Source organism: Balaenoptera borealis (genome assembly GCF_965194805.1).
Source record: "Balaenoptera borealis genome assembly, chromosome: 1".
NCBI classification, from domain to species: domain Eukaryota; kingdom Metazoa; phylum Chordata; class Mammalia; order Artiodactyla; family Balaenopteridae; genus Balaenoptera; species Balaenoptera borealis.
In genome coordinates this window covers 97,181,356-97,208,604 of record NC_138860.1, presented here as the reverse complement: position 1 = coordinate 97,208,604, position 27,249 = coordinate 97,181,356, and the positions used below count along the sequence as shown (strand labels likewise).

Genomic DNA, 27,249 nt, shown 5'->3' with positions numbered 1-27,249 from the left:
TCAATCCAAAAATATCAAGAAAGAACCTTTCTACTAGTGGAACTAACAGAAAGCACCAAATAAAATGGCAAATATAAGCCCAACTATTTCAATAGAAAATCTAAATGTAAAATTATTAAAGGTCCAATTTTTAAAAAAATCATTAAATTGGATAAAAACAAAGTTAACCTAACAATAATAACAACAAAAACTGTCTTTATATCAGGCAAAAAGTATTTTAAGGAAAACAGCATTTTCCTGAACAATACAGGATAGAACAATCTGAACAATACAGATTGTTTTCAAACACACATAATATTAGTTTATTATATCTATTTCACAAATTTAGTGGCTTAAAACAACATAAATTTATTCTCTTACAGTTCTGGATATCCGATGTCTAAAATGGATCTTAAGGGACTAAAGTCAAGATGCCATCAGGTATCCAGAGTCCTTCTGGAGGCTCTAGGAGAGAATACGTTCCTCTTTTAACTTCTAGAGCCTATGGCATTCCTTTGCTCCTGGCCACATCGCTCCAAACTCTGCTTCCATCGTCACATTGCCTTATTCCCTCTACAGTCAAATCTGCCCTTCCCTCCTTCTTGTGATTACATTGGACCTACAGGGATAATCCAGGATTAATTCTCCATCTCAAGATTCTTATCACATCTGCCAAGTCCCTTTTATTGTTAAGGTAACTTAGAGGTACTGGGCATTTAGACATCAACATTTAGGGGGGCATTATTTAGTCTACCACATAAATAAACATTTACCAAATTTGACTATATAAATGATCATAAATCAAGTCGCAAAAATATCAAGAGATTAAAATCATACAGGGTATTCTTTTACCATAATGCAATTTTGCTAGAAATCAATAACAAAAGATAACCAGAAGATCTCCATATATTTGGGAATTAAGAAGTAGACTCCTAAACTGCCATGCATTAGAGAAATAAACAATGACAATTAGAAAACTTTTAAACTGAAAATAAAAAATACATACTCTTAAGGGATAGTGGTTGAGAATTTTTCAAAATAGATGAAATGTACAAGATGGAGCTAAAACAGTGCTACACTGAGATTTAATTTCCAAATTCATATATTAGAAGATAAAAAAGATTGAACATTTAAGATCTGAGTATTCACCTTGGGAAGTCAAAACAGAATGGAAAAATAACCTGAAAGTAAAGCAAAATAAATAATAAAAAATAAGCAAGAATTAGTTATGCAATAATATGTAGTAGGTAGGATCAATAGTACTAGAAATACTCTTTTTAAAAATCTGGTATAAATCGGAACTTCCCTGGCAGTTCAGCATTTAAGACTCAGTGCTTCCACTGCAGGAGGTATGGGCTCATTCCTGGCCAGGAAACTAAGATCTCGCATGCTGCATGGTGCAGGGCCCATGCCCCCCCAAAGAAAAAATCTAGTATAAATGAAAAACTTCCGGTAAGATTGTGCTGGGAAAAAAAAGAAAAAGGCATAAATGAAAAATATGAAGAATGAGAAGAGCTATCCCTAGAAATTCCAGAGAGATTAAGAGGAAGTAAAAGTACTGTGAATAATTTATGATGATACATTTTAAAAAACTAGTTGAACTGCGAAAAGTCTTAGACACTTTTTTTTTTTTTGCCACACCACTCGGCTCATGGGATCTTAGTTCCCCCACTAGAGATTGAACCCAGGCCCACGGCAGTGAAAGTGCCAAGTTCTAACCACTGGACCACCAGGGAATTCCCTGGGAAAAGTCTTAAGAAAATAATTTATCAAAACAATTTCAAGTAGAAAACATGAATAGTCAATAACTGTTTATAAAATTGAATCAATAGTCAAAAATACTCTCATAAAGAAAATCTAGGCCAAGATGGCTTCACTGGTGAGTTTTACCAAATATTTAAGTAAGAAATTATTTTAATTTCCAAAAAAAAAAAAAACCAAAAAAAAAAATTTTTAAACCCAGGATATAGAAAAAGATGGAATACTCCTCAAGGTAAACTTGATAACAAAACCTAAAAGAACAATATGAGAAAGGAAATTAATAAACATTCTTAGTCATAAATTTACATGCAAAAATCTTAAACAAAATATTAACAGAATTAATTTTGGAATAAATTTCTGGATAAAACATCATGATCATGTTAGGTTTATCTTAGGAATGATAAAATCAATGTAACTCACCATACTGACCAAGTAAAGGAGAAAAACATTATCCCCTCAATAGACGTAGAAAAAGCATTTCATAAAATTTAACTATATCACTAAGTATTAAAACAAAAACGAAATACCTTGTAATAAACTAGTATTAGAAGGGAATTTTCATAACCTATTTTGATGGATAATGTTATGTGACCTTCGCTAAGTCACAGGACCCAGATATTTGGTAGAACACTATTCTAGATGTTTCTGTGAAGGCATTTTTGCATGGAATTAAGATTTAAATTAGCATGTTTTGAGTAAAGCAGAATGCCCTATGTAATGTGGGTGGGGCTCACTCAATTAGTTGAAGGTCTTAAGAAAACTGACCTCCTTCAAAGAAGAGGGAATTCTGCCAGCAGACTGCCTTCAGACTTAAATGGAAAACCTCCCCTAGGTCTCGCACTTGCCAACTTACTCTGTGGATTTTCCAACCTCCTCAGTTGCATGAGCCAATTTCTTAAAAGAAATCTCTTTCTCTCTGTCCCTCTTCTACCTCTTTGTTTCTCCAATCCTCCCTTTGTATCTGCAGGGGATTGGTTCCAGGAGCCACTATGTACACAAAAATACCCAGACATTCAAGTCTCATAGTTCAAGTCTCATAGCCCTCAGTATCTGAAGGTTATGCATCTGCAGATTCAAGAACTAGAGATGGAAATTTCAATCTGTGGTTGGTTGAATCTATGGATGTGAGACTGGTAAATACAGAGGATGAATATATATTTATTGGATAAAATCCACTCATAAGTGGGCCCTCACAGTTCAAACCCATGTCTTCAAGGGTCAGCTGTATATATAGACATATATGTATATGTACACATATACACACCCTATTGATTTCTCTTAAGACCCCTGACTGATATACCTACAAAAGAGTATTTACCAAAAAAACCAAAAAACAAACAAAAACCAACAACGAACATTATCCTGCATGGGGAAATTTTGAGTTTCTTCCCTTTTATATTGAGAAAAAATAATTATTTCATGTTAAACCAGAGATTCTGGAGCAAGAGAATAAGGCAAAGAAAATAAATGGATGAAAAAGGAAGAAATAAAACCACCATTATTTACATATGATATGTGACTGTGTATGTAGGAAATCTAAAGCATCTACTTATAAACTATTAGAACTAATAAGATATACCATCAATATAAAAAAAATGTATCTTGATATACCAATAGTGTCTGGTAGAAGAGGAAATTGTAATCAGATATCATAAAAATTTTTTTAATTAAGTAAATCAAAGGACAAATCTAATAATAGATGTGAAGAATTATATGGAGAAAACCAAAAAACTTTACTGAGAGAAATTAAGGTAGATTTAAATAAATGGATACCCCATTTCATGGATTGAAAAGACTGATAAAAATGTGATTTCCCCAAAAATTGATTTATAATTTAAATATTATCAAACATTATCAAAAATGCAATCAAAAGCACAATAATGTATGAGTATGTGTAAGACAAAAGCTGACAATGATTCTAAAATTTAAATGGAAGTTGACAGAACTAGAAATAGTCAAGATACTCTTGAAGAACTATTGATATAAGGTAGGAGACTTGATCTATGAAATACACACATTATTAAGCTAAGGTAATGAAGATAATATTGGCATAGGATAAATAGTTCAACCAATGGAATAGAAGACAAAATATGGAAACACACTCATGCGTATATGAAAACTTGATATATGACAGATGTGGCACTAGAGAGCACTGGAGAAGTGATGGATTTCTTAATATATGGTGCTGTGACATTTGTGTACCAATATGGAAATAAATAATTGTACTCCTACAAAAATCAGTTCCAGAATTAGTGTTGTTTAAATGACCATACTACTCAAGGCAATCTACAGATTCCAAGCAATATCAAATCACCAATGGCATTTTTCACAGAACTATAACAAAAAATTTTTAAATCTGTATGAAACCACAAAAGACCCCATATAGCCAAAATAATCTTGAGAAAGAGGAATGGAGGTGGAGGAATTATGCTCCCTGACTTCAGACTATACAACAAAGCTACAGTAATCAAAACAGTATGGTTCTGGCACCAAAACATACACATACATCAATGGAACAGGATAGAAAGCCCAGAAATAAACCCACACACTTATGATCAATTAATCTGTGACAAAGGAGGCAAGAATATACAATGGAGAAAAGACAGTCTCTTCAATAAGCAGTGCTGGGAAAACTGGACAGGTACATGTAAAAGAATGAAATTAGAACATTCTCTAACACCATATACAAAAATAAACTCAAAATGTATTAAAGACCTAAATGTAAGACTGGATATTCTAAAACTCCTAGAGAAAAAGATAGGCCGAACCCTCTTTGACATAAATTGCAGCAATATTTTTTTGGATCTGTCTCCTAGAGTAATTCAAATAAAGACAAAAATAAGCAAATGGGACTTAATTAAACTTAAAAGCTGGGCTTCCCTGGTGGCGCAGTGGTTGGGAGTCTGCCTGCCAATTCAGGGGACACGGGTTCGAGTCCTGGTCTGGGAGGATCCCACATGCCGTGGAGCAACTGAGCCCATGTGCCACAACTACTGAGCCCGCGTGCTGCAACTACTGAAGCCCGTGTGCCTAGAGCCCGTGCTCCACAACAAGAGAAGCCACCGCAGTGAGAAGCTCAAGCACCGCAACGAAGAGTACCCCTTGCTCACGGCAACTAGAGAAAGCCCGCACGCAGCAACAAAGACCCAGTGCAGCCAAAAATAAATAAATAAATTTATTTAAAAAAAAAACAAAAAAAATGTAAAAGCTTTTGCACGCAAGAGAAACCATAAACAAAACGAAAATACAACCTACAAACTGGGAGAAAATATTAGCAAAGAATGCTACCAACAAGAGATTAATTTTCAAAATATACAAACAGCTCATACAGCTTAAAATCCAAAAAAACAAAAAACCCAATCAAAAAAATGGGCAGAAGCCCTAAATAGAAATTTCTCCAAAGAAGATATAGAGATGGCCAACAGGCACATGAAAAGATGCTTGATATTGCAAATTATTAGAGAAACGCAAATCAAAACTACAATGAGGTATCACCTCACACCAGTCAGAATGGCCATCATGAAATGTCTACAAATAATAAGTGCTGCAGAAGGTGTGGAGAAAAAGGAACCCTCCTACAATGTTGGCAGGAATGTAAATTGGTGCAGTCACTATGGAGAACAGTATGGAGGTTCCTTAAAACATTGAAAATGGAGTTCCCATATGATCCTGCAACTCCACTACTGGGTACGTATCCAGAGAAAACTCTAATTCAAAAAGCTACATGCACCCCGGTGTTCATAGCAGCACTACTGACAATAGTCAAGACATGGAAGCAACCTAAATGTCCATTGACAGATTAATGGATAAAGAATATGTGGTGTATATATACAATGGACTATTACTCAGTCATAAAAAAGAATGAAATAATGTCTTTTGCAGCAACATGCATGGACCTAGAAATTATAATATTAAGTGAAATAAGTCAGATAAAGATAAACAACATATGATATCACTTATATGTAGGATCTAAAAAATGATACAAATGAACATATTTACAAAAGAGAAATAGACACTTCGACATGGAAAACAAACTTATGGTTACCAAAGAGGATAGCGGGGGTGGGGGGGAGATAAATTAGGAATTTGGATTAACATATACACACTACTATATATAAAATAGATAAACAACAAGGACCTACTGTATAGTACAGGGAACTATATTCAATATCTTTTAATAACCTATAAGGGAAAAGAATCTGAAGAAGAAAAAAAAAAATATATATATATATATATATAACTGAATCACTTGGCTGTACTCTTGAAACAAATACAACATTGCAAATTACACGTCAATAAAAAATGGTTTAAAAATAAAAAAATAAATGAGCACACACATAATACATAAATAAATATTATACTAACTTTTAAAAATTATTTAAAAAAAATCAATTCCAGGTGAAATAAATACCTAACTATGAAATTTAGAAAAACATAAAGTTTTTAGAAGATAATATAGGAAAGTTTCTTCTTTATCTTGGGGTAGATAAGGAATTTTCCAAAAACATGACAATAATCACAGAAAGAAAAGACTGATGAATTTGATTACTTTCCACATATCAAAAAACATCCCCAAATAATGAACAGACAAACCACAGAGGGGGAGAAAATATCTGCATCACAGATAATCAACAAAAATCTTCTATTCAGAATGGATAAAGAATTCCTACAAATGGACAAGGAAGGTACAATATAGAGAAAATGGACAAAAGACTTGACATGGCACTTCACAAAAGAGGAAATTCAAATGACTGGTAAACATGATAAATTACTCAGACTCATTAGGAATCAGGGAAATAAGATACCACTGCATACATATCATTTTGGCTAAGTAAATAAATAATAGAGCTGACTAATTCCTGTGTTAGATAGGATATGGAATATTGGGAACTCATACACTGCTGATGAGTACATAAATTAATACAACCCCTTGTACAACAGTGTGACACTTTCTGTGATGCAGTAATTCCACTGTTAGATAAGCATCCTACAGAAATGCATAGTTACATGCACAGGGACATAGTATAAATTGGTTTTATAGAAGCATTGTCTATAACAGTTAAACACTGGGAAAATTCTTAATGTCTATCAACAATAGAATGGATAAATTGTGATTATTCATGCAATGAAATACTATATGACAATGAAAATAAATGAACTAAAGGATGAGTCTTTAAAATGTAATATTGGATGAAAAAAACAGCACTCTGATAAATAAATATAGTATATTTCTATTAAGCACCTATAGAGTTATATGTCATATTTTACACTGAAATTTGTTAATTATCATTTTTAATATATCAAAAATATAAGTATCTAGAAATAAATTTCTAAAAAGTTATGCAAGAGCTTCTTGGAAAATATATTAAAACTCAAATGAAAGGCATTACAGAAGACTTAAATAAATGGAGAAAGGTACCATGCTTAGAGATTGTATCTATTAACATTGTATACATGTTAATTATCTCCATTTTATTGATTTCATTCAACCTGAATACATGTCCAACAGATTACATTATGGAATTTGACAAGATATTTCTAAAATTTATATAAAAATGCAAAGGATCAAAAATGCCAAAATACTCTCAATGAAGAAGATTAAGATAGGGTACTTGCCAAGATTTATATTAAAGCTATTATAATTAAGACACAAGTACTCACTAAGACATAGATATCCCCTAACTTAAACTTAGGTACAGCTTATAGATATACTAAGATATATACATAAGTATACTAAGAGAAAGACCAGAAAATAAACCCATACATATATGGACACTTGCTATATGATGAAGTTGGTATTATGTTAGTCAAGAAAAGATGAACTTTTCAATTAAGAATCTTGAAACAATTTGTTAATCATTTGGAAAGAAATGGAATTGAACTCCTTATTCACACTATACATACACGATAATCAATATGAAGTGAATTAAAGACGAGTCTTTGAAAGGAAAAATTCTAAAACTCTTAGCAGAAATTATTAGAGAATTTTAAAAATAAATTCAGGGTAGTGCATAAGTCAGAGTTCAGTCAGAGAAGCAGAACCACTAGAATGTGGAATATGTTTGTGTTTGTGTATGTGTAAAATAATTTGTTCCAGGAATCTGACCTTCTTGCCTCCTTGTGAGGAGCTACTGTCTCCCTATCTGATCCTGAATCCTCAAGTCCACAGGGCAGGAAATCAGGAAGAAAAGATGAATGTGGCATGAGGGAGAGGAAGAACAAGCTGGAACACCCAGGGACAAGCTGAGGGACACAGGACAGATTGAAACCTGTGTCAGTTCTTGTTGTTTCTGACCTTGATGCTACACGTCCTCTTTTTTTTTTTTTTTTAATTAATTAATTTATTTATTTTTGGCTGTGTTGGGTCTTCGTTTCTGTGCGAGGGCTTTCTCTAGTTGCGGCGAGCGGGGCCACTCTTCATCGCGGTGCGCGGGTCTCTCACTATCGCGGCCTCTCTTGTTGCGGAGCACAGGCTCCAGACGCGCAGGCTCAGTAACTGTGGCTCACGGGCCCAGTTGCTCTGCTGCATGTGGGATCTTCCCAGACGAGGGCTCGAACCCGTGTCCCCTGTATTGGCAGGCGGATTCTCAATCACTGCACCACAAGGGAAGCCCCTGATGCTACACATGTCCTCTTTGTCACAGAGCTAAACACAGTTACTTGGCCAACAAATAAGAGAAGCTGAAGAGAAATCCAGGGTAAGATGAAGTACTTCCAGATCGGGCCACACCTCATGTCAATGAGATGCACCAGTAGATCAGAGACAATGTGTGTGAGCTACAAAGTGGCTGCTGCTTTGCTTTTGCCCTCCAAGTCTCCTACAGGAGTCTGTCTCTCTTGTAGTCTACCCTAACTAGAAATATTATATACAAAAGGGAATTCTGGGAAATGTAGTTTAGCCTACCCAAGCTGACATAGTATAAAGCCACCAGAGGTGGAAATAGTTTTCTTAAGACACAATGAGCAGGGAATTCCCTGGCAGTCCAGTGGTTAGGACCCTGTGCTTCCAATGCAGGGGGCCTGGGTTCGACCCCCTGGTCAGGAAACTAAGATCCTGCAAGCTGTGGGGCCAAAAAAAAAAAGACAAAATAAGCTGTAATAGCACATGTTAAAAGTAGTTTTATTCAAGAAGGAAAGATGAGAAGTATATTTTCTGGGCTGCTAAATATTTGAGAATATCTTTTTCTTGATATCATATTTCATTCAGAACTTAGGTATGTAGAAAATTCTTCATTTACAATTTTTTCCCTCAGAACTGTAAAATTTGTGCTGTTTTTATTTTTCCCTTAATATTCCTGAAACAAAATCAGAAATTTAAGAAAGTTTTTGGCTATCTTTTAAGCAATATTCATTTTTTGTCTGAATAGTTTATAGTATTCATTCATTGTCCTTCTAACCTAAACCTTTTGTCAAAATGTGGTAGATACGCAGTAATGTTCCCAGCCAAAAAAAAAAAAAATTCCTAGCCTTCATTGCAGTTAGAGGTGGTCATGTAACGTAGTTTGGCCAGTGATCCAATAACACATGAAGAGAGGTTTTGCTTTCCTAATACATCTCTTCTTCTTTGCCTGTTTTTTTCTGCTCTTGAAACTGGAATAAGACATTGGAAATGAAGCAGCCTCCACATGACTATTCATTCTCTCTTCATGTTCACTGGCAATACATCAGTGAACAAAATAGTCAGACCTCTCCCTAACTTTAACTTAGGTGCAGCTTAAACTCTGCTGTATATCAATGTATAATAATAAAATTAAATAAGTAAAATATGCAGAATATTGATGATGATAATAAGGGCTATGGGAAAAATAATATCAGAATATAGAACTCCAGGAGGCTGGTGGGTGCAAAATAAAATAGGGTGGTGAGGAAAGTTTCACTGTTAAGATGACATTTGAGTAAAGACAAAAAATGTGAAAGAGCAGGCCATGAAGTTAGCTAGAGGAAGAACAACCAGTGGTATCTGGGAATAAACCAATGCAAAGACCTGAGCCAGGAATGTACCTGCTATATCTAAGGGACAACAAAAAGTTAGTTTGGCTAAAGTTCACTGGGGATGGGGAGACTAGTAGGAGATGAAATTAGAGAGGAAGCAGGGGAACAATTAGTGTAGGGCTTTTCCACCATTGTGCAGAATTTGGCATCTAATTTGAGTGAGATAGAAAGCCACTAGAGGATTTTGAACAGAGGAGGGAATGTTCTGATTTACATTTTTAAAATATTTTGTCTTGTTTATAAACTTTTTGTTTTGATCTAATTTTAGACTTACAGAAAACTTGTAAAAATAGTACAAAGAGTTCCCTTATATCCCTTATCCCACTTCCCCTATGTTAACATTTTACATCAAAAATGGGAAATTAATACTAGTGCAATTTTATTAACTAAGCTACAGGTCTTATTCAAATTTCATATTTTTTCCTTCACTGTGTCCTTTTTCTGTTCCAGAATCCTGCTCCGGGTCCCATATTGCATGCAGTTTTGTTTTGGTTTTTCCTTCTTAGTCTCTTCCAGTCGGCAACTGTTTTTCACTCTTTCCCTTGTCTTTCATGACCCTGACACTTTGGAAGAATACTAATCAGTAATTTTGTAGAATGCCCCTCAAATTGGGTTTATCTCTTATTTTCTCATCGTTGGAAAGAGTATTAGCTCAGGCTGCCATAACGAAATACCACAGACTGGGTGGCTTCAATTACAGATATCTATTTCTCTCAGTTTTGGAGGTTCAAAGTCCAAGAGCAAGGTTCCAGCCAATTCAGTTTCTAGTGTTAGCTCTCTTCCTGGTTTGCAGATGGCAGCATTCTCACTATGTCCTCATTTGATCTTCTTCAGTGTGAGCATGCTGGCGTAGCGCATTTTGTTGGCAGGGGTGGTTGTAGGGGATCATTCTGAAGTCTCATAAGGACACTAATCCTATTGGATCAAAGTCCCATCCTTATGACTTCATTTAACCATAATTACTTCCTTAGAGGCCCCATCTCCACACTGGGGGTTAGGGCCTCAATGTATGAATTTTAGAAGGGACACAAACATTCAGTCTATAACAGGTTTTGTATTTTTGGAAAGACTACCACCTACAAAAATATCTTTATGCATCATATCAAGGGATTCATGATATTGATATGTCTTATTACTGGTGATATTTATCTTGATCATTTGGATAGGTTGGTGTCTGCTAGGCTTCTCCTCTATAAAGTTACTTTATTTCCGTTTATAGTTAATAAGTATCTTTGGGGAGATGCTTTGAGACTGCAAATCCTGTTTCTCCTCAAACTTTTGCTCCCTAATTTTATTTTATTTTTTTGTTTTGTTTGTTTTTTTTAAAGGAACTCCTTTATTTATTTATTTATTTTTGGCTGTGTTGGGTCTTCGTTTCTGTGCGAGGGCTTTCTCCAGTTGCGGCAAGCGGGGGCCACTCTTCATCGCGGTGCACGGGCCTCTCACTATCGCGGCCTCTCTTGTTGCGGAGCACAGGCTCCAGACGCGCAGGCTCAGTAATCGTGGCTCACGGGCCTAGATGCTCCGTGGCATGTGGGATCTTCCCAGACCAGGGCTCGAACCCGTGTTCCCTGCACTGGCAGGCAGATTCTCAACCACTACGCCACCAGGGAAGCCCTGCTCGCTAATTTTAGCATCCATTGGTGAATCTTGTCTGCAACGGGTATTACTAGGGCACTTACAATGATGATTCTCTATTTCCCCTTTCCATCTACATTTATTAATTGAAATTCAATTGCGAGGAAAAGCTGTCCCTTCTCCTTCATTTATGCATTTGATTTTTATATTTGCATAGACTCACTGGGTATATATTATCCTAGGGGTTAAACTCAAACACTATTGTTGTTATTCACATTATTACAGTTTTGGCCATAAGATGCTCCTTCAGATTAACTCCTCTGTTTTTGATAAACCTTCATCTTTTGGGGGAGAATTTCCTTACCTTCTGACATCACAAAATGTTTTAGGTTCACCTTGTATTTTCTTTGCTCCAGCCTGCCCTGAAATCAAATTATCCAAGGAACCCTGGTTCCTTATGTTAGAGAATCGTGTTTGGAAACCAAGATCTGGTGCTAGGTGTGCTCATTGTTCTGGAGTGTCATTGCCTCTAGGCCTTCTCATTGAATGAGTTAGGAAATATATGAATGTATACTAACCGCCCCCCCATATATATATATTTCTTTATCTGTCTGAATATATATTAAAAACCATGAATTTATACTGATGCCTCTTATTGTAATCCAATACCACAGGGTTTATTTTAGCCTTCTTCCTTTCCTTATGTCTTTCTCCAACTGTGAGAAGACTGGCTCGCACTATCTACAATATATGTACTTACTTTTCAATTCCAGTATACACACAAATGTAGTTTCAGGATTGCTAACTCATATCCCTGTGAAAAAAAATTTACTAACTAGCTTACAGTGCTTAAGTCTTTAGCTTTGTGCTCACTGAAGATACTGCTTCTAAGTTACTTAGGTTAGTTGTTTCTTTTCCATCCCCTTAAGTATGATCATTATTCTTTCACAATACATTTATGTGAAATTATTCTTTCACAATACATTTACTTTCATTTGTTAGTATTTGCATTCCAGTTTGTGCTGTCATCATTTCCTGCTTGGTTTTAATCATTTGCTTATTTAGGGGTATGTGAAGAGTATGCAAGACATTACTATGATTCTAAGAGCTCTACAAAAAGATATCATCAGAGAAATGTTACTCTACTTCATCCATGCTAACCTATTGCCATTCCCCTCTTCTTTCTATCCCTTTCCTTTAGGTATCAGTCTTGTTAGGTTTTGGTTTATCCTTCCTGTATTTTTTTGTACAAATGAACAGATGTTTGTGTATTTTCTTATAGCTCTTCTTTCTTATATGAAGGGTAGCATGCTATAAATACTCTTTTGTGCTTTGCTTTTTTTCATTTTATAGTATGTCTTAGAAATCACTTCATATCAGTTCATAAAACTCTTCCTCATTCCACTGTGTAGACATACCATGGTTTTTTCAACCACTTTCCTATGAATGGGTATTTAGGTTGTTTCCAATACTTTGCAATTAAAAACAATATTGTAATTAATATATTTTTGTATATATATTTTAATATTGTTGGAGGTATATCTTCAGGATAGATTCTTAGAAAAAGAATTGCTGGCTCCATTGGTTGAAAGGTAAATACATATGTAATTTTGTTAGACACCATCAAATTTCCCTCCAGAAAAATCATACCAATTTGTATTCACAAATTGGTACATATAAACAAGTCTATTTCTTCACAGCCTTGCCAAAATAATGTTTCTACATTCATAAATATTTTCCATTCTGACCAGTGAAAAATGCTATCTGAGTGGTCTTAATTTGCATTTACCTAATTTCCAGTGAATTTGAATATTTTTCATGTTTGAAGGTCATTATTATATCTTTTATCATAAATTGTTCATATATTTTCCCCATTTTTCTATTCTGTTTTTTGTCCTTTCCCCCTCATTACTTATACTTTTAACAAAATTACTTGGCTATTGTGATAAATAAAGGTTGTAGGAGGACACAGATGGAAGCAGGGAGACAAGTTAGTTGGTGGTTTCAATAATCCAAATGAGACATAATGCAAGGTTGTCACAGTAGAGGTGGTAAATAATGATCAGATTCCAGGTAAATGGAGAAAATTTCCTAACAGACTAGGGTATGAGAAAAAGAAAAATTAAGGTTTAATCCAAGTGTGTACACTTGAACAAGTGGAAGCCTGGATTTGTCATTAACTGAGATAGAGAAGATCTTGGTTGAGGCAAATTGTGGGTGTGGATAATTAGAACCTAGGTTTGGCCTGTGTTAATTTTGAGATGCCCATTGGACTTCTAAATAGAAATGTCAAGAAGGTGGTTGGATACACGATGTTGAAGTTCAGAGATTTTCTGACTATGGATGGTAATTTGATCCATGAGAACTAGATGAGACTATCATGACTGAATATAGGTATAAAATAAAAGACATACAAGGACTGAGCTATATGTAACTTCAATATTATGGATCATGGAGAAGGGAAGGAATCAACCAGAGAGACTAAGGAGCAACCAATAAGGTAGTAGGAAATCAAGAATATGGTGTCTTGGTAGCAGAGTGAAGAACAAATTTCAATGACAGACTTATAAAAAGTGTCAAGTGCTACTGACAGGTCAAATAAGATAAAGACTAAGAACTGACCATTAGATTTAGCAATATGTTGATTGTTGAAGACCTTGAGAAAAACAGGTTTAGTGGAGTGGTAAAGACAAAACCGTAATTTGAGAGAATTTCAGAATGAGAAGTAGGAGTTTGAGACCATCAGTATAAACAAATTTTGAGAATTTTGCTATAAAGAATTCAAGCCACATTTCCATACCATGGAATTTATTATCAGAAGAAATGTGGTGCTTGATGATTCCCTGAGCAGCAAAGCCTTAAGAGTAAAAGAAGCAGAAAACATCAAAAGAAGAAGGTAAGAAAATGAAATGAAAATGGATGCAACATGTCTATTAGGATGATTTTAGTTGAATTTATTTTATTTAACAAACACTGATACATTGCTATGTGTCAAGCACTATTCAAGGATTTATAAATACAATTCAATCAATAATCTTCCAATTCTCAAAATTCATTTGAGATTGCCCTTTTTCCAACCTTTAAATGTACTCTGACATGAGCCCACAATTTTATCTCCTTCTCTGTTTATACTGTTTCCCTAAGTGAAGTTTTCCAGACCTATGACTTCAATAATATCTATTTACTGATAGCCTTTAACTATGTATTGCCTAGCCCCCAAATTTAATGTTTTAGCTTGATGGGAAAGTGAATTTTTAATTTTTAATATTTTAGCTTGTATTTTCAATTCTCCCACAATGGAACATGTACTGCTTCTTTTATAAAATGTTTAAAATTTCTTCAAAGGAGGTAATAATTCATGAAATTATATTCACACTGATAGATAAATTAAGACTGACAATTGACCACTGCATCTAGCAACATGGAAGTCACTGGTGTCCTTAACAAGATCCATTTTGGTGGAGTAGGGGGAGAAAAATCTGCCTGGAATAGTTTGGCAGTTCCTCAATGGGTTAGGGTATGACCAGCAATTACACTCCTAGGTATATACCCAAGAGACTTGAAAACATTATGTCCACACCAAAACATGTACCCAAACATTCAGAGCAACACAGCAACATAACATCCTAGTAGCCAAATGTGTACACAACCCAAATGTCCATAAACAAATGAATGATAAACAAAGTGTGTTATATCCATACAGTGGAATATTACTCGGCAATTAAAAAAAGAATTAAGTACTAATACATGCCACAACACAGATGAAACTTTAAAACATTAAGCTAAGTGAAAGAAACCAGTCACAAAGGGACATATATTGAATGATTCATTCCATGCATATGAATATCCCAAACAGGCAAATTTATAGAGACAGAAAGTGTTGGTGGTTGCCAAAGGCTGGGGAAAGGAGGGTCTGGGGAGTGACTGCTAATGGGTAGGAGGTTTTTTGGGGGTAATGAAAATGTTCTAAAATTAGATCATGTTGATGGTTGCACAACTCTGTGAATATAACCACCGAGTTGTACACTTCAAAAGAGTGAACTTTATGATATACAAATTATCTTAACAAAGCTGTTACAAAAACCCAAAAAGGGAAGAGAATCTAGCTGATGCTCAGTTTGCATTTGTTCTACTCCCTCTCAGTATTTTTTGACTTACTGTTTTCTATTTTGTTGCCAAGGTCCAGGTTTTATTTGACCCTACTTCCAGGAATTTGTTAATCATTTTAAAAAAATAACCTTTTCCTCCCCCTTAATCCCCATCTTTACACCATTCTCCAACTCGCCAAATCAAAGATAACCAGATAGGAAAATGTCTGCCTCTATTATGAAAAACTACACTTTACAATTTTAAAAAGTTTTTAATGTGGCCATGTTCAGATTTACTTTTCACACAATCCAAGTCACATATGTACATATTCCCCCACCCCACCAAAAAAGGAAGCATTTGCCTAGGAATAATAACATATCACTTTAAGCAAACAATACGCTATATAGCCTGAATTCTAAAACCCATTTTGTATTGTATGAAACTATTTTGTAAAAGTTACAAAACAAATGTCCCTCACTCTTGAGAAATGTTTGAATTTTTAAATAATGCTGCTATAATACATTTTCTTTCATGAAATTTTTAAAAAACTTACAACAATGGTGAGTAGAATGTATCATGTTATGGGTAAAGAGACATATACATATACAAGCCCATTGGAAAAGCTAAGTTTAGAGCTGATTTCCTCTGTTCGATTGTATAATTTAAAAAGTACACAATAATTACCTATTGTTGGAATAACATCTGAGCAATTTAGCTAAATGTACAAACAATAACAAATATTCAAACTTGGGGAATTCAAGTTAAAGTAATAGAAAAATAGAAAACTTTTCCTTCCAAAAAAAGGTATCTAGACAAAGATTCAGATACCCCATGAGATTATTCACAAAAGTCATATAATCAACCTTTTCTGTATTCCTTAAATAAAATTTTATAATCAACTGATGAAAAGACAAGTTTCATATTCAAAGACACTTTCAGAATGCATCTATAATTAACTCAGTGCTAAAGTATATGAAAAAACACAGCTATTTCACTGAAGTCTTTACGTATAGCAACATTTTATTATTTTTGGTGCATCTTCTTACGCATTTCTTCAAGAGCTGCTTCTTTTTCTCTCAGCACCTGCTTAAGTCTTCTTATTTTTTCATCTCTAATGGTTTCTTCTAACTCTGGTGGTGTCATGGGGAAAATATCTTCAGTATAATTTTTATTGAAGGAATGGCTTTGCTCAAAAGCTGTATTTGAAGTCAATGTGCCTTTCTCTTGGTTCCCATGGGTACAGTGTTCTACCTCAGATCTCTTTTCTTCCCTGGTTTTGTTGCGGCCTCTGAGAATGTTATGGTGTGATACATTTGAAGTTGGTAAAATACTGCTAACGAGTTGGGAACTGGTGACATTAGTTCCTCCATTTACAGTTGTGTTATAAACACTCTCAGTTCTTCTCTTCTTTGTGTGATCCATCTTCTTATTGGTTTTTGCTTTTCTTTTCTTATCAAAACCCTGTTGCAATGTTGAGTAAGATTCCAAAAGAAAAACAAAATATTATTGCTGAATAGTGTGCTCTCGAATTTAACAAAGTTTGCAGATACAAATATTTAGCCATTAAATTCAACTCAACAAAATATAATTCACATATTCCTGCTTAAGTCAAATATTAGAAGCTATATTGATCTACTATGAAAACCTAACAACCATTTGTGAAGAGCATAAGAAACAGAATTTATTTATTTTTCCTCTGCAGAGTAGGCACATAGGGAAGATTATCACTGAGAAAGGTTGACTGGTTTCATATCTGAAGTTCAGGATATTATACAATAATGAAATATTTATAAGTAGAATGACAGTAAGCAAAGTTATAGAGATTTTATTTTCATCATTATTGTGTAGATTTCTTAAGATGTTTAAATTAAAGTAATAATGCAGTGAGTATCTGCATGCTTATATTTTCCCTGCATTTCTGTCATTTCTTTTCTTTTCTTTTTCTTTTTTATTTTTTTTGGCTGTGCCATGTGGCTTGCAGGATCTTAGTTCCCTGACCAGGAATTGAACTGGGACCCTCAGCAGTGAGAGCTTGGAGTCCTAACCACTGGACTGGTAGGGAATTCCCTAAAGCAACATTTTTAATTAACTGGGGATGCATTTTTACCTGTGCATGTATGGTTCTTCTTAACATTGTTTTAGTATAATACATATATGTGCAAATTTGGTAACAACTATCATTCATATTAATGCACAAGACTAAAAAAAAATCAAGAAAATTAATACATTCATATATCTTTGGAGTACCTACAAAGGACACTTTAAAATCTATTACCTGTTTTCTGCCTTCCTCCTTCACTATAAACTCTGTCTCTTTGTAAGTATCACTTTTCACCAAACAGCTAAAGGAATCAAAACCTCCTCCAGAGCCCAAATGGTGAGGAATCCGAGTAAGGCACACTCTCAAATCTTTAGTGAGACCAAATATCTTTCTAAGTTCAGCATCATTGTTCAGATATGAGGCCTTATTGCTTCTTCCTTGGGAATTGTTCTTGTCATTTCTTTCTTGAGTAACTTTTTCTAATGTTGATGCCATCTCATTCTGGATCTGGAAATAGGAAAAGAAAACACACAAACAATACTGCCAATTACTTAAGCTATTTTATCGGACTAGCAACTAAGTGATTACCTCATCTTACTTAAATTGCTATGCTTTAAAGTCCTAAATGATTGGATTGTATTATTCTTGCCTTACCACCCACATTTGAAAAGCTGAACTTAACTGAGCAAAACCAAAATGTTTCTCCTACAATTTTACTTTCTTGTACTAGGAAAGTAACAGGTAGTTAATTCTCAAACAAATGAAATGAGAATACAGACTAATGATAAGTTAAAAATAATCAATATAACATTATGTTGGAAATTGTCATCTTTTGGAAAACTCATAGCTTTAATCAATCTTTTACTTAATCAGAATTTACCTCCTTACATCTCTGGAGTTCATTGAATTCTGTACTGAAGGGGAGAAATACTGAATATTATTAAGTAGACCTCTAAGAAGGAAAAGGTGGGTACAAATATTTAGTGATTACACATACACATATCTTAAGTAGAACAGAAGGATAACTATGTGGATATGTTGAGTAATTGAATGAGTCAGAAAGAAGGGCTAAAAAGAGGAACAGGAGACTTTTATACTAAAAAAACAAAAAACAACCAAACAATCCAATCAAGATGTTGATAAATTCTTTTTCCACAAATGACTGAAGGGTATTAATTAGCCATATACTGCCCCTTCTACCATCTACCTAAAAAAGTTGCCAGATATCTCCCTACCACCACAAAACAAACAAACAAATCCCAGCTCTGCTCTGTGCATAATATTAATCTCTTCATATACTAAAAGTAAGCTCTTAAGTATATATGTATGCATGTATATGTATTTATGTATACAAATATATGTATGCATGTATATATATATATATATATATCTACACACACACACAATTTTACTGAGCTTTGAATTCACATTATCCTTCTCCAACTCTTCTAAGTCTTGTTGCTCTGTGATTTGTTTGTTTAATTTTGCTTTGAAGACTTGGCATGCCAAATGATTCTAGAGAAAAATACTGCTTCAGCTCTATTACACTCCTCAAACATTTCCTTCAGATGAAAGCTTTGACTTAATTAAGCATTCATGTGCATATGGTATGTGTGTGATGAAGAGGAGGATGGGAGAGGAGGGACAGAGAGGTATCATAGATAACTAACTTTGAGAATTAAGATAGAAAAATTTTCTATATACATAGATAAAAAGAACACCCTAACATGGGAAAATTACCTTTGGTTCTTGGTCTCTGAAAACACACTGTTGTGAAGTAACAGTTGTTGCATCAACAGAGGAACTTATTTTCTCTATGCTGTGGATGATATTTCCTTTTCTGGGGGAATTTTGTCCTGTACTAAATCCATCTGGAAAGTCTGGCTTTGAGAATAAAGTCTTACTCTGCTTTAAGTAGTTAATGGATTGGTTCATACTATGTGGGTTTGGGGTAGAAAGAGATGGTTTCTCCACTTTCTTATTCTTCTCTGCACTTAGATTGGCCATGGAAGCAAGCTGGGTATTTGAAAGTGATTTTGTCTCCATCTGGGAAGATTTACTTTTAGCCAAAACAATATTTACAACCTCTCTGGATATTTCTGTGACTGGACTTGAACTTACTATCTGTGATGTATCTTTTCTTGGTGGAATATCAGGAGAAACAGAATTCTCTTGGTCAATTTGTGATGGCAAAACATCTGTCCCCTTTTTAGCCAATAGATAGACTTTCCCATTAAACATAACCAAAGCATTATCTTTAATAGGCATACTTTTGGATTGTGTCCCACCAGGACTGATGGTACTCAATGGTGGCATATTCACAGTATTATCTCCCAAACTTTTCCTATCTACAAAAGTTTTTAAAATCTTTGAAGCCACATTATTTGAAGATTTAACAGGAACAAGAGATGGAGTGCAAGGCTGTAGATTTTCTTGAAAAATCCATTTCACTGGAGCAGCTTGAGAATGCTGACCACCTTTTAATTGTGTCTCTTTAGCAACATTCATTGGAATCTGTGTGGTATTTAGTATCATTGGCTTTGCTATTTCTGTAACACGTTTTGGGTAAATGTTTTGAAAGTTCTTGGTAACTACATTTTTCACTGTATTTACAGGAGATACATAAATAACAGTTGGTATTTGGGAGGCCTCAACTGTTCCTGAGGTACTTGTGGTTGCAGTTGCAAGTATCTTTTGCCGAACTGAAGGAGGCAATGAAGACGCTGGTACAGATTTCACTTCAGCATGGGCTGGAATCTGTAAATGATGCCCAGAAGGCAAAACCGGAGACTTCACAGTCATTGGAAGACTCTGGGTATTTACTAAAATATAAGATGAATCATTTTGTGTTGAGGAGGGAGAAACAGCAAACGTTTGCATGGTGAGTCCATCAATTTTCACACCATGACTCTGAACTTTAGAAACTGATGAGGTAAAATTTTCAGTTCCCACAGAAGTAACTCTAACTTTTTCTGCTGTGTCTACTGTTCTTGTAAGAAAATAGTTTGAAGAACTGGCTGGCTGAAAAATGGGCAATTGAACTGATGCACTTGTGGAAGAGCTGGAAATCTGAGTCTGAAAAGTAACTTGAACTGGATTTCCTGTATTCCCTTTCAAAGCATCAGACATGACTGTAGATTGAACTAGTGGTATAAGATTTCCAGAGGAATTAGGAATTGGAAGTAATTGCAGAAGATTTTTTCCATCCGAGCCAATCGTCTGAACTACTTGGTACATGCAGCCTGAAACACTTAAAAGAACATTGCGTAAATAAATACAACATACTACACGGTATATACATTTTATTTAAAAACAAGTATTTGCAAATACTATGTTTTAAAAATAAAAATTTATAAAATATAATAACGTAAGTATGTAATTTGTCACTTTGAGTTTTCAAAGTGAAATACTGCAAAAGAAAGATTTTGAAGAAGTAGAATAGATAATCAAAGATATGGTCAGCTTTGATTTAGATCTCCTCACATGATTAGGCAATGGGTATAAGATATCAGCATTTATTCCTAAAAGTAGACTTTTCTAAGTTTTACCCTGTATAAAATTTCAGCTACTAGAATATGCTCCTCTTAAACTATTAGCATCCTTCCTTCTTTTCCTTAAATTCTTTCCTCTAGTCCTTCTCCTTTACTATTATTGACCAGGATTCTTATTTTACCTCCATGTATGCTTATTCTATTTCCCTCGCTCTTTTCTCCCCCTACCCAATCTGTTCTGTATTCTTCCCACTGATAATGACAAGTTCTACTGTCAGCTATTCTTGTGCTTAAGGCATCTCTTAAGATGATACCTTAGTTTGCCACATTTCTGGAGACTAAACTGAGTTACTCATGTAGGAACCAGTTTCTTCTTTGATTTATTGTTCCAGCATGTTTGATGTTTGGTGTTAAACAGCTCTTGGTATGGCAATTACTCATGTTAGTTCCAATTGTCGGTCAACCCATATTTATAATAGCAACATCATTTCAGCTGAATGGTTTTCAGTGAATGTGGCATACACTGAAAGTCAATAATTTTTTTAACTTAGCCTACTTTGGTTCTATTAGTAGTTATCAGCTATTACTTAGTACAGATTGTCTGAATTTTTTTAAAAAAATCCAATATAATCTGTATCTGTTTGTATAATCAATTATTTGTAGATTACTTAAATGCAGACATCTCAAGTTATACATACCCGAAACCATCCTTCAGTTCTTGGAAAATACTAAACCCTCATGGGACTCAGGGTGACTACACATGCTACTTAGTTATTCTTCACCTACCCATATACTCAACTCTCAACATAAATGATACTTCCCAGAAGATACATTTTCTGGCCATCTTAACTACCCTTGCTCTTCCTTCACAGGTAATAATATTACATCTGTTAATTTCCTTCATGGTACATATCACAAGTTGTCATCATATATTAATGTTTTTTTTCCACTGGTCTACATATTCTCTCTCATACTAAATTCCAGCAATATGGGTACAGAGTCCATGTCCTTTAGACCCAATATGGCCTTACATGACTAAGATTAAATGAAAAAAATTTAAGAATGAAAAATAATAATAATTAGAATTCTCAGTAGTGTAAAGGTGTGTTTTACTGCCTATAGGTGTTTTTAAAGCCTCAGGTATTAATACAAATCAAAGCCAAAAATTCTATGTATCCTAGGAAGCACTGGATTCAGTTTTACCTTTCTGCAACCCCAAATAACATAATTATATCCTTATAAATATTTAAAAGTTTTCTGGCCCTTTGATAGCACTTCAAAATGTTATATTTACTTTCAATAAATTAAAAGTTAATCTCTAAAGAAGTATGAACATAAAGAAAAGTATGAATTCTTGCTTTGACAGCTTGAAGAAGAAAACCCACCTTCACCTTCTCCCTATCCCCCAAAAAGCAAATAAAAACTGGATCAGAACTTAATTAAACCAAAATTTACTGAGTGTCTGTTATGGTTTAGGCACCAGACTCAGTTATGTAGCTCAGTAAGCTACAGCCTGGGGCCAAGTCTGGCCCCCTCCCTGTTTTTGTATAGTACACAAGCTATGAATGGTCTTTATATTTTAATTTTTAAAAATCACAAAAATAACATTTTGTGATATATGAAAATTGTTTCAAAACTCTGTATCCATAAATAAAGTTTTATTAGTACACAGTCACACCCATTTTTGATGTATTGTACATGGCTGCATTCTGCTGCAACAACAGAGTTAAGTAGTTGCAGCAAAGATCACATGGCCTATAAAGCCTAAATATTTACTATCTGGTCCTTTACAGAAAATGTTTGCTAGCCTGTAAGCTAGTTCAACCCACAATCCCTAAAAGAACTTAAAATGCTAGGTACATGGACATGTAAATAGGCAATTTTTATTGAGATAAATGATGTATTTGGAAGAGTACAAAAATGCTCACTCCTTTTCTTTAAACATTTCCTTCCCAAGGTTTCCTAGATATGACATACTTCTATCCCTGTAGTGACTCCTCAGTCTTCTTTGCCAACTCATCCTGCTTGAATCAACCTTAAAATGTTGGAATTCACCAAAGCTTAGAGTAAATTCTTCTCTTCTTATTCTGTAAGCTTTCCCCCAGATGATTTATTTTATATGCATGACTTCAATTAAATTTCCATTTATTTATCAACAATTCAAATAGTTATATCTTAGCTCTTTTGAGATTCAGGCTTATATGTCCAACTTCCCTCTTGACATTTCCATTCAGAACCTCAAATGCACCTAAAACTCAACATGGTCTTTTCCAGTGTTTTTCCTTCAGTAAATGGCATCCAAACTATCTTAGATGCCTAAATCTGCACAAGTAATTCTAGCTTTCTTATCATCTGTATTCAACCTATCACAAAATCCTGTTGATATTAACTCCTAAATTTCTCTTGATCTATTCAATCGTTTCCAAATCAATTGTTCTCACTCTAGTCCATCTCTGGCTTGGTCTATTATGGTAGCTTCATAACTGGTCTTTTCCTCAGTCTACCATCTCCTCTTCAAATTACTCAGCACTCTAACCCTAGCCCTTCCTTGCTTAAAACATTTCATCAGCTTCCCACCTTCTTTGAGTGGTAGAAAGAAAACCAAGAGATTCTGGTGCAATGGAAGCCAAAGGAAGAGAGAATTTCAAAAAAATTGGGCAATTCTATTGAAAGTTTCTGAGAGGCCAAGTAGGATGCAGGTTAAAAATGTATACTGGAATGAATTGCATGAGGATCATTGATGGCTTTAAAAGAGCAGTTTGGTGGGGAAAGAAGTTGGTAGGAGTGAATATGAAGAAAGAATATGAAGACAGCAAGGACAGACAACTCTTTTATGAACTTTGACTGTAAGAGGAAGAGAAAAACTGGCAAGCAGCTGGAAATTAAATGGGGTCAAAGAAAAGATCTTTTCTTCTTTCTTTTTTTTTTAATGTTAGGTGAACTAGAGCATAAATACTCACGTGAGCCAATGAAAGGAAGAGACTGGTAATAAAGGAGAAAGAGGGGTAATTAATAATGTAAAGTTTGAAAAGGAGGTAGGAAATTGAGACCATAAGACAGTTGAAGGGACTGAACCTTAAAGAGAGCTGGAGAAGTATCTCTTTTCATCAGAACTGGAAGAGAGGTTAGATGCATTTGCAGGTAAGTTTAAAGCTTTGGCGTTAGAAGGTTGAGGTAATTCTGATCTAGTGGCTCTTACTTGCACTATGAAATAAGGACATGACATCATTTGCTAAGAAGAGCAAGAACAGGGAGAGATTTGAGGACAATCAAAAAGATTTGAAACAGTCTTTGTGAAAAAATAAGCTGACCTCAGAAAATATCAGTCATCAGGCAGTGTTGATGGCCCAGGGAGATAGGTAATGATCATGAATTCATAGTAATACCAACCTGTGCTCATGAGAGCCTCCTTGTTTCACTAGGTATAGGCAGAGAAAGTAAATCACTGAGTTCATCCAAGATTGGGGTGGCTTCAGAAGGGTATAACAAAAATCAAAGAGGAGCAAAAGATTTTAGGGTACTGAAAAAAATTATCAGATGATGAAATGCAGAATCTATACTAGATGGGAAGGAAATGAGAACATAAAAGGCTAATGTATAGGGAGAAAATAAAGGGAATGGACTGAGGGCCAGATAAAGAACAGTCAGAGTGGGAATACTTAAACAACTAAGCTAAAATATAGGAGCTGGTGTTTGGAAAGCAGGATGCCTAAATCAAGAATTTTGTAGATGCAGCAATTTCATCTGATAACAAGAACTACAGAATTGGATAGCTGGTGATAGAATGGAGAAAAAACTGAGGAAAAAGATCTTTGTACTGAAAGACCAGGTGACAAAGAGGTTATCCATACAGATGCTAAAGTCATGTAGGATTAGAGAGAAGATTGGGATGTGGGTGCCAAGTTCAGTGACAGAAAGTTGGTAGATGGTGTTAATGAACCATAATTAGGACCACCTACCAACTTCCTGTCACTGATATGCCAAAAAGTTGTCTTGAAGCCCACTGTCTTCTGCAATCTATTTTCTTTCCCATTATTCTACGACACCTTATTCTCAAAGATTACAAAATATGTCCTCACAGTTAAATCTGGCTTTATACTCATTCCCTAGGTGCTCTCTGCTGAAATTAACACTGGTAGCTAATTATCCCTCCATCTTGAACCTCTTCCTACCACGATTTCCATTGTGTACAATATTTCTTGTCTTTCTCAATGTTCCCTTTCTTATTCATTTTCTGCATTTTAAGTATCCAACTATGACTTCTCCCCAAAGTACAGTTCTTGACCCTGTTTTTCCTTTAACACATTCTTCCTTTGTAAATCAACCATACTTCAATAAAAAAATAAAATTTAAAAAAGGCATTCTTCCTTAAAGACTGCACCAAGGTAACAGTTCAAACCTTCAACTATTACCTTCAACTATCTCTTCTGCAATAATGACTCTCATGTTATATCCTTTTATTCTATCCCCTAATATTGACCTCAATTCCATATTTGTGATGTCTGACCAAACATTTTCACTTTTAATACCATTACTTTAAAGTTAAAATTACTCTGTACTGAAAACTACTACTCTATCTTACCATCCAGTCATGTGTCAGCACTACTGTTTTCCAGGTCACTTAGGTCTTAAATCACCTAGTAATCTCTATCTTTACCACCCTCTTTATTCACCTTTAATTCACCCACAGTACTTTGTATAGATGCTTACAAAGGATAAACATTCAATAAATGTATACTGAATGAATCACCAAGTCTATAAAGTTTTTTTTCTTTTTTACAGCTCTTACTCATATTCTCTTTCTTTACCTTTGCCACTTCTACTTCCTAGATCAGACCTGCATCACCTTGTATCTAGTCCTCATTATCTCATCCCTATGTTTGGCTCTGACTTTTAAACTAGTTTTTCTGACTGTGGCCATTATTATTATGTATCTCTGGCAGACTAAATCATTGTTTTCATCCTGTTACCTCCTTCCTCAAAGTTTCAGTAATTCATCATTGCCAATTCAGCCTGACATGAAAATCATCTACAATCTAGCCCCAACCAATCTCTACAACAGTACTGCCTAGAACGTCTCAGCATAAAATCTCTGGTCTTACCAGAAAGGTCTCTACTATTCTGGATTGTCTCATGTACATTATTTACTCTAAGTATTCTTTAAGTTTTTTTTTTCTTCTCTAACAATTTAAAACATAGTTATAAATTGAGGATCAATCTATCTTCTCCATGAAATATCTGCTAGTCACTCAAACTCATATTAATTTCTTCCAACTTGGAATCCCTAAAGCACTCTCATTGGTGCCACTAATGCTATATATAGCATTATATATAATGAGTTATATAATGCCTTCTATATGGCCTTTGATCTATTAGCTAATTTAAAAAAATGAGTAAAGTATTTTTTTTCTCAGTGAGATTGAAACCCCTTATGGTCAGAGACTATATCATTTATTCTGTAACTGTTCTTCCAATACCAAGCACAGTAGGCCCTCAAAAAATTATATAAAAAATAAGGCAGCTCTTTCAAATATTTCAAACATATTGAAATGTCTCAATACCTTTATTGTTTAGTCTCATTTAGTTTATGTACTTCATTTGTCAGTAACACCTGGCTAACAGATTAGAAGCTTCAACAGAGCAGAACACACGCTTTTATAATTAATTATTTGCATGGGGCAAACACATTGTAATTGGCATATTAGTTAAACAAATCACACAGGCTTCTGATACGTCATTCACATACTTTATTATATGGCCCCTATATTTCCGCTTTATAAAAAACATTTATATTGCACAAACTCTTTTCAAATCTAATCACGGATTTTTCCTCTCTTCTCCATTTCCCCTCCATAAAAGGGAAGGAAAATAGTTTCTTCTATGTCAGTATATCAGTAGAGATTCATACAATCTACCAGAGCCCATAAATTCCTTAAGGGTAGGTTATCCTATTCATATCTATATTCTCTAAACCTAATAGAGCGACTGGCACACTGTAGACAATATTAGCTGAATTGAATCCTACAAGCTCTAATTTTTTTAAAAATCTGTGATTTCCTAGTAACAAATGGAATGAGTTCTAAAAATTAAACTGAAATGCAGAATGCTAAGGAAAGAAGTGATAAAATCAGGGTGAAATTCATACTTCTTCAATCAATATATATTTTTTTTCAGCTATAGAAGAGACCTTCCACTTAACATACTAAAACCCTATAAAGATTCTGTTTTCTTAAAGATCATATTCTGTTAGCTAAGGTTAGAACTAAAACTAGAACCAGACTTTGCATCCCATGCTCTGGTTAAGTCACTTAAAAAGAA

General features: G+C 34.6%; 1 protein-coding gene across 2 annotated transcripts in view; it reads right to left on the bottom strand.

Moving 5' to 3' along the window:
- Nucleotides 1-1,903: 1,903 nt before the first annotated feature.
- The window catches only part of LRIF1 (ligand dependent nuclear receptor interacting factor 1), a 36,829-nt gene continuing 11,483 nt past the window's right edge, over nt 1,904-27,249 (bottom strand). The window contains exons 2-4 of one of the 2 annotated variants that reach the window (XM_082365949.1): nt 19,181-20,690; nt 17,675-17,947; nt 1,904-16,860 (exon numbers count right to left, since the gene is read on the bottom strand). In XM_082365949.1, coding sequence (XP_082222075.1) covers nt 16,423-16,860; nt 17,675-17,947; nt 19,181-20,690 — 2,221 coding nt within the window. In that variant the 3' untranslated portion in view covers nt 1,904-16,422. The remainder of the gene's footprint in view (nt 16,861-17,674; nt 17,948-19,180; nt 20,691-27,249) is intronic. The other variant, XM_082365950.1, reaches the window with a different exon arrangement.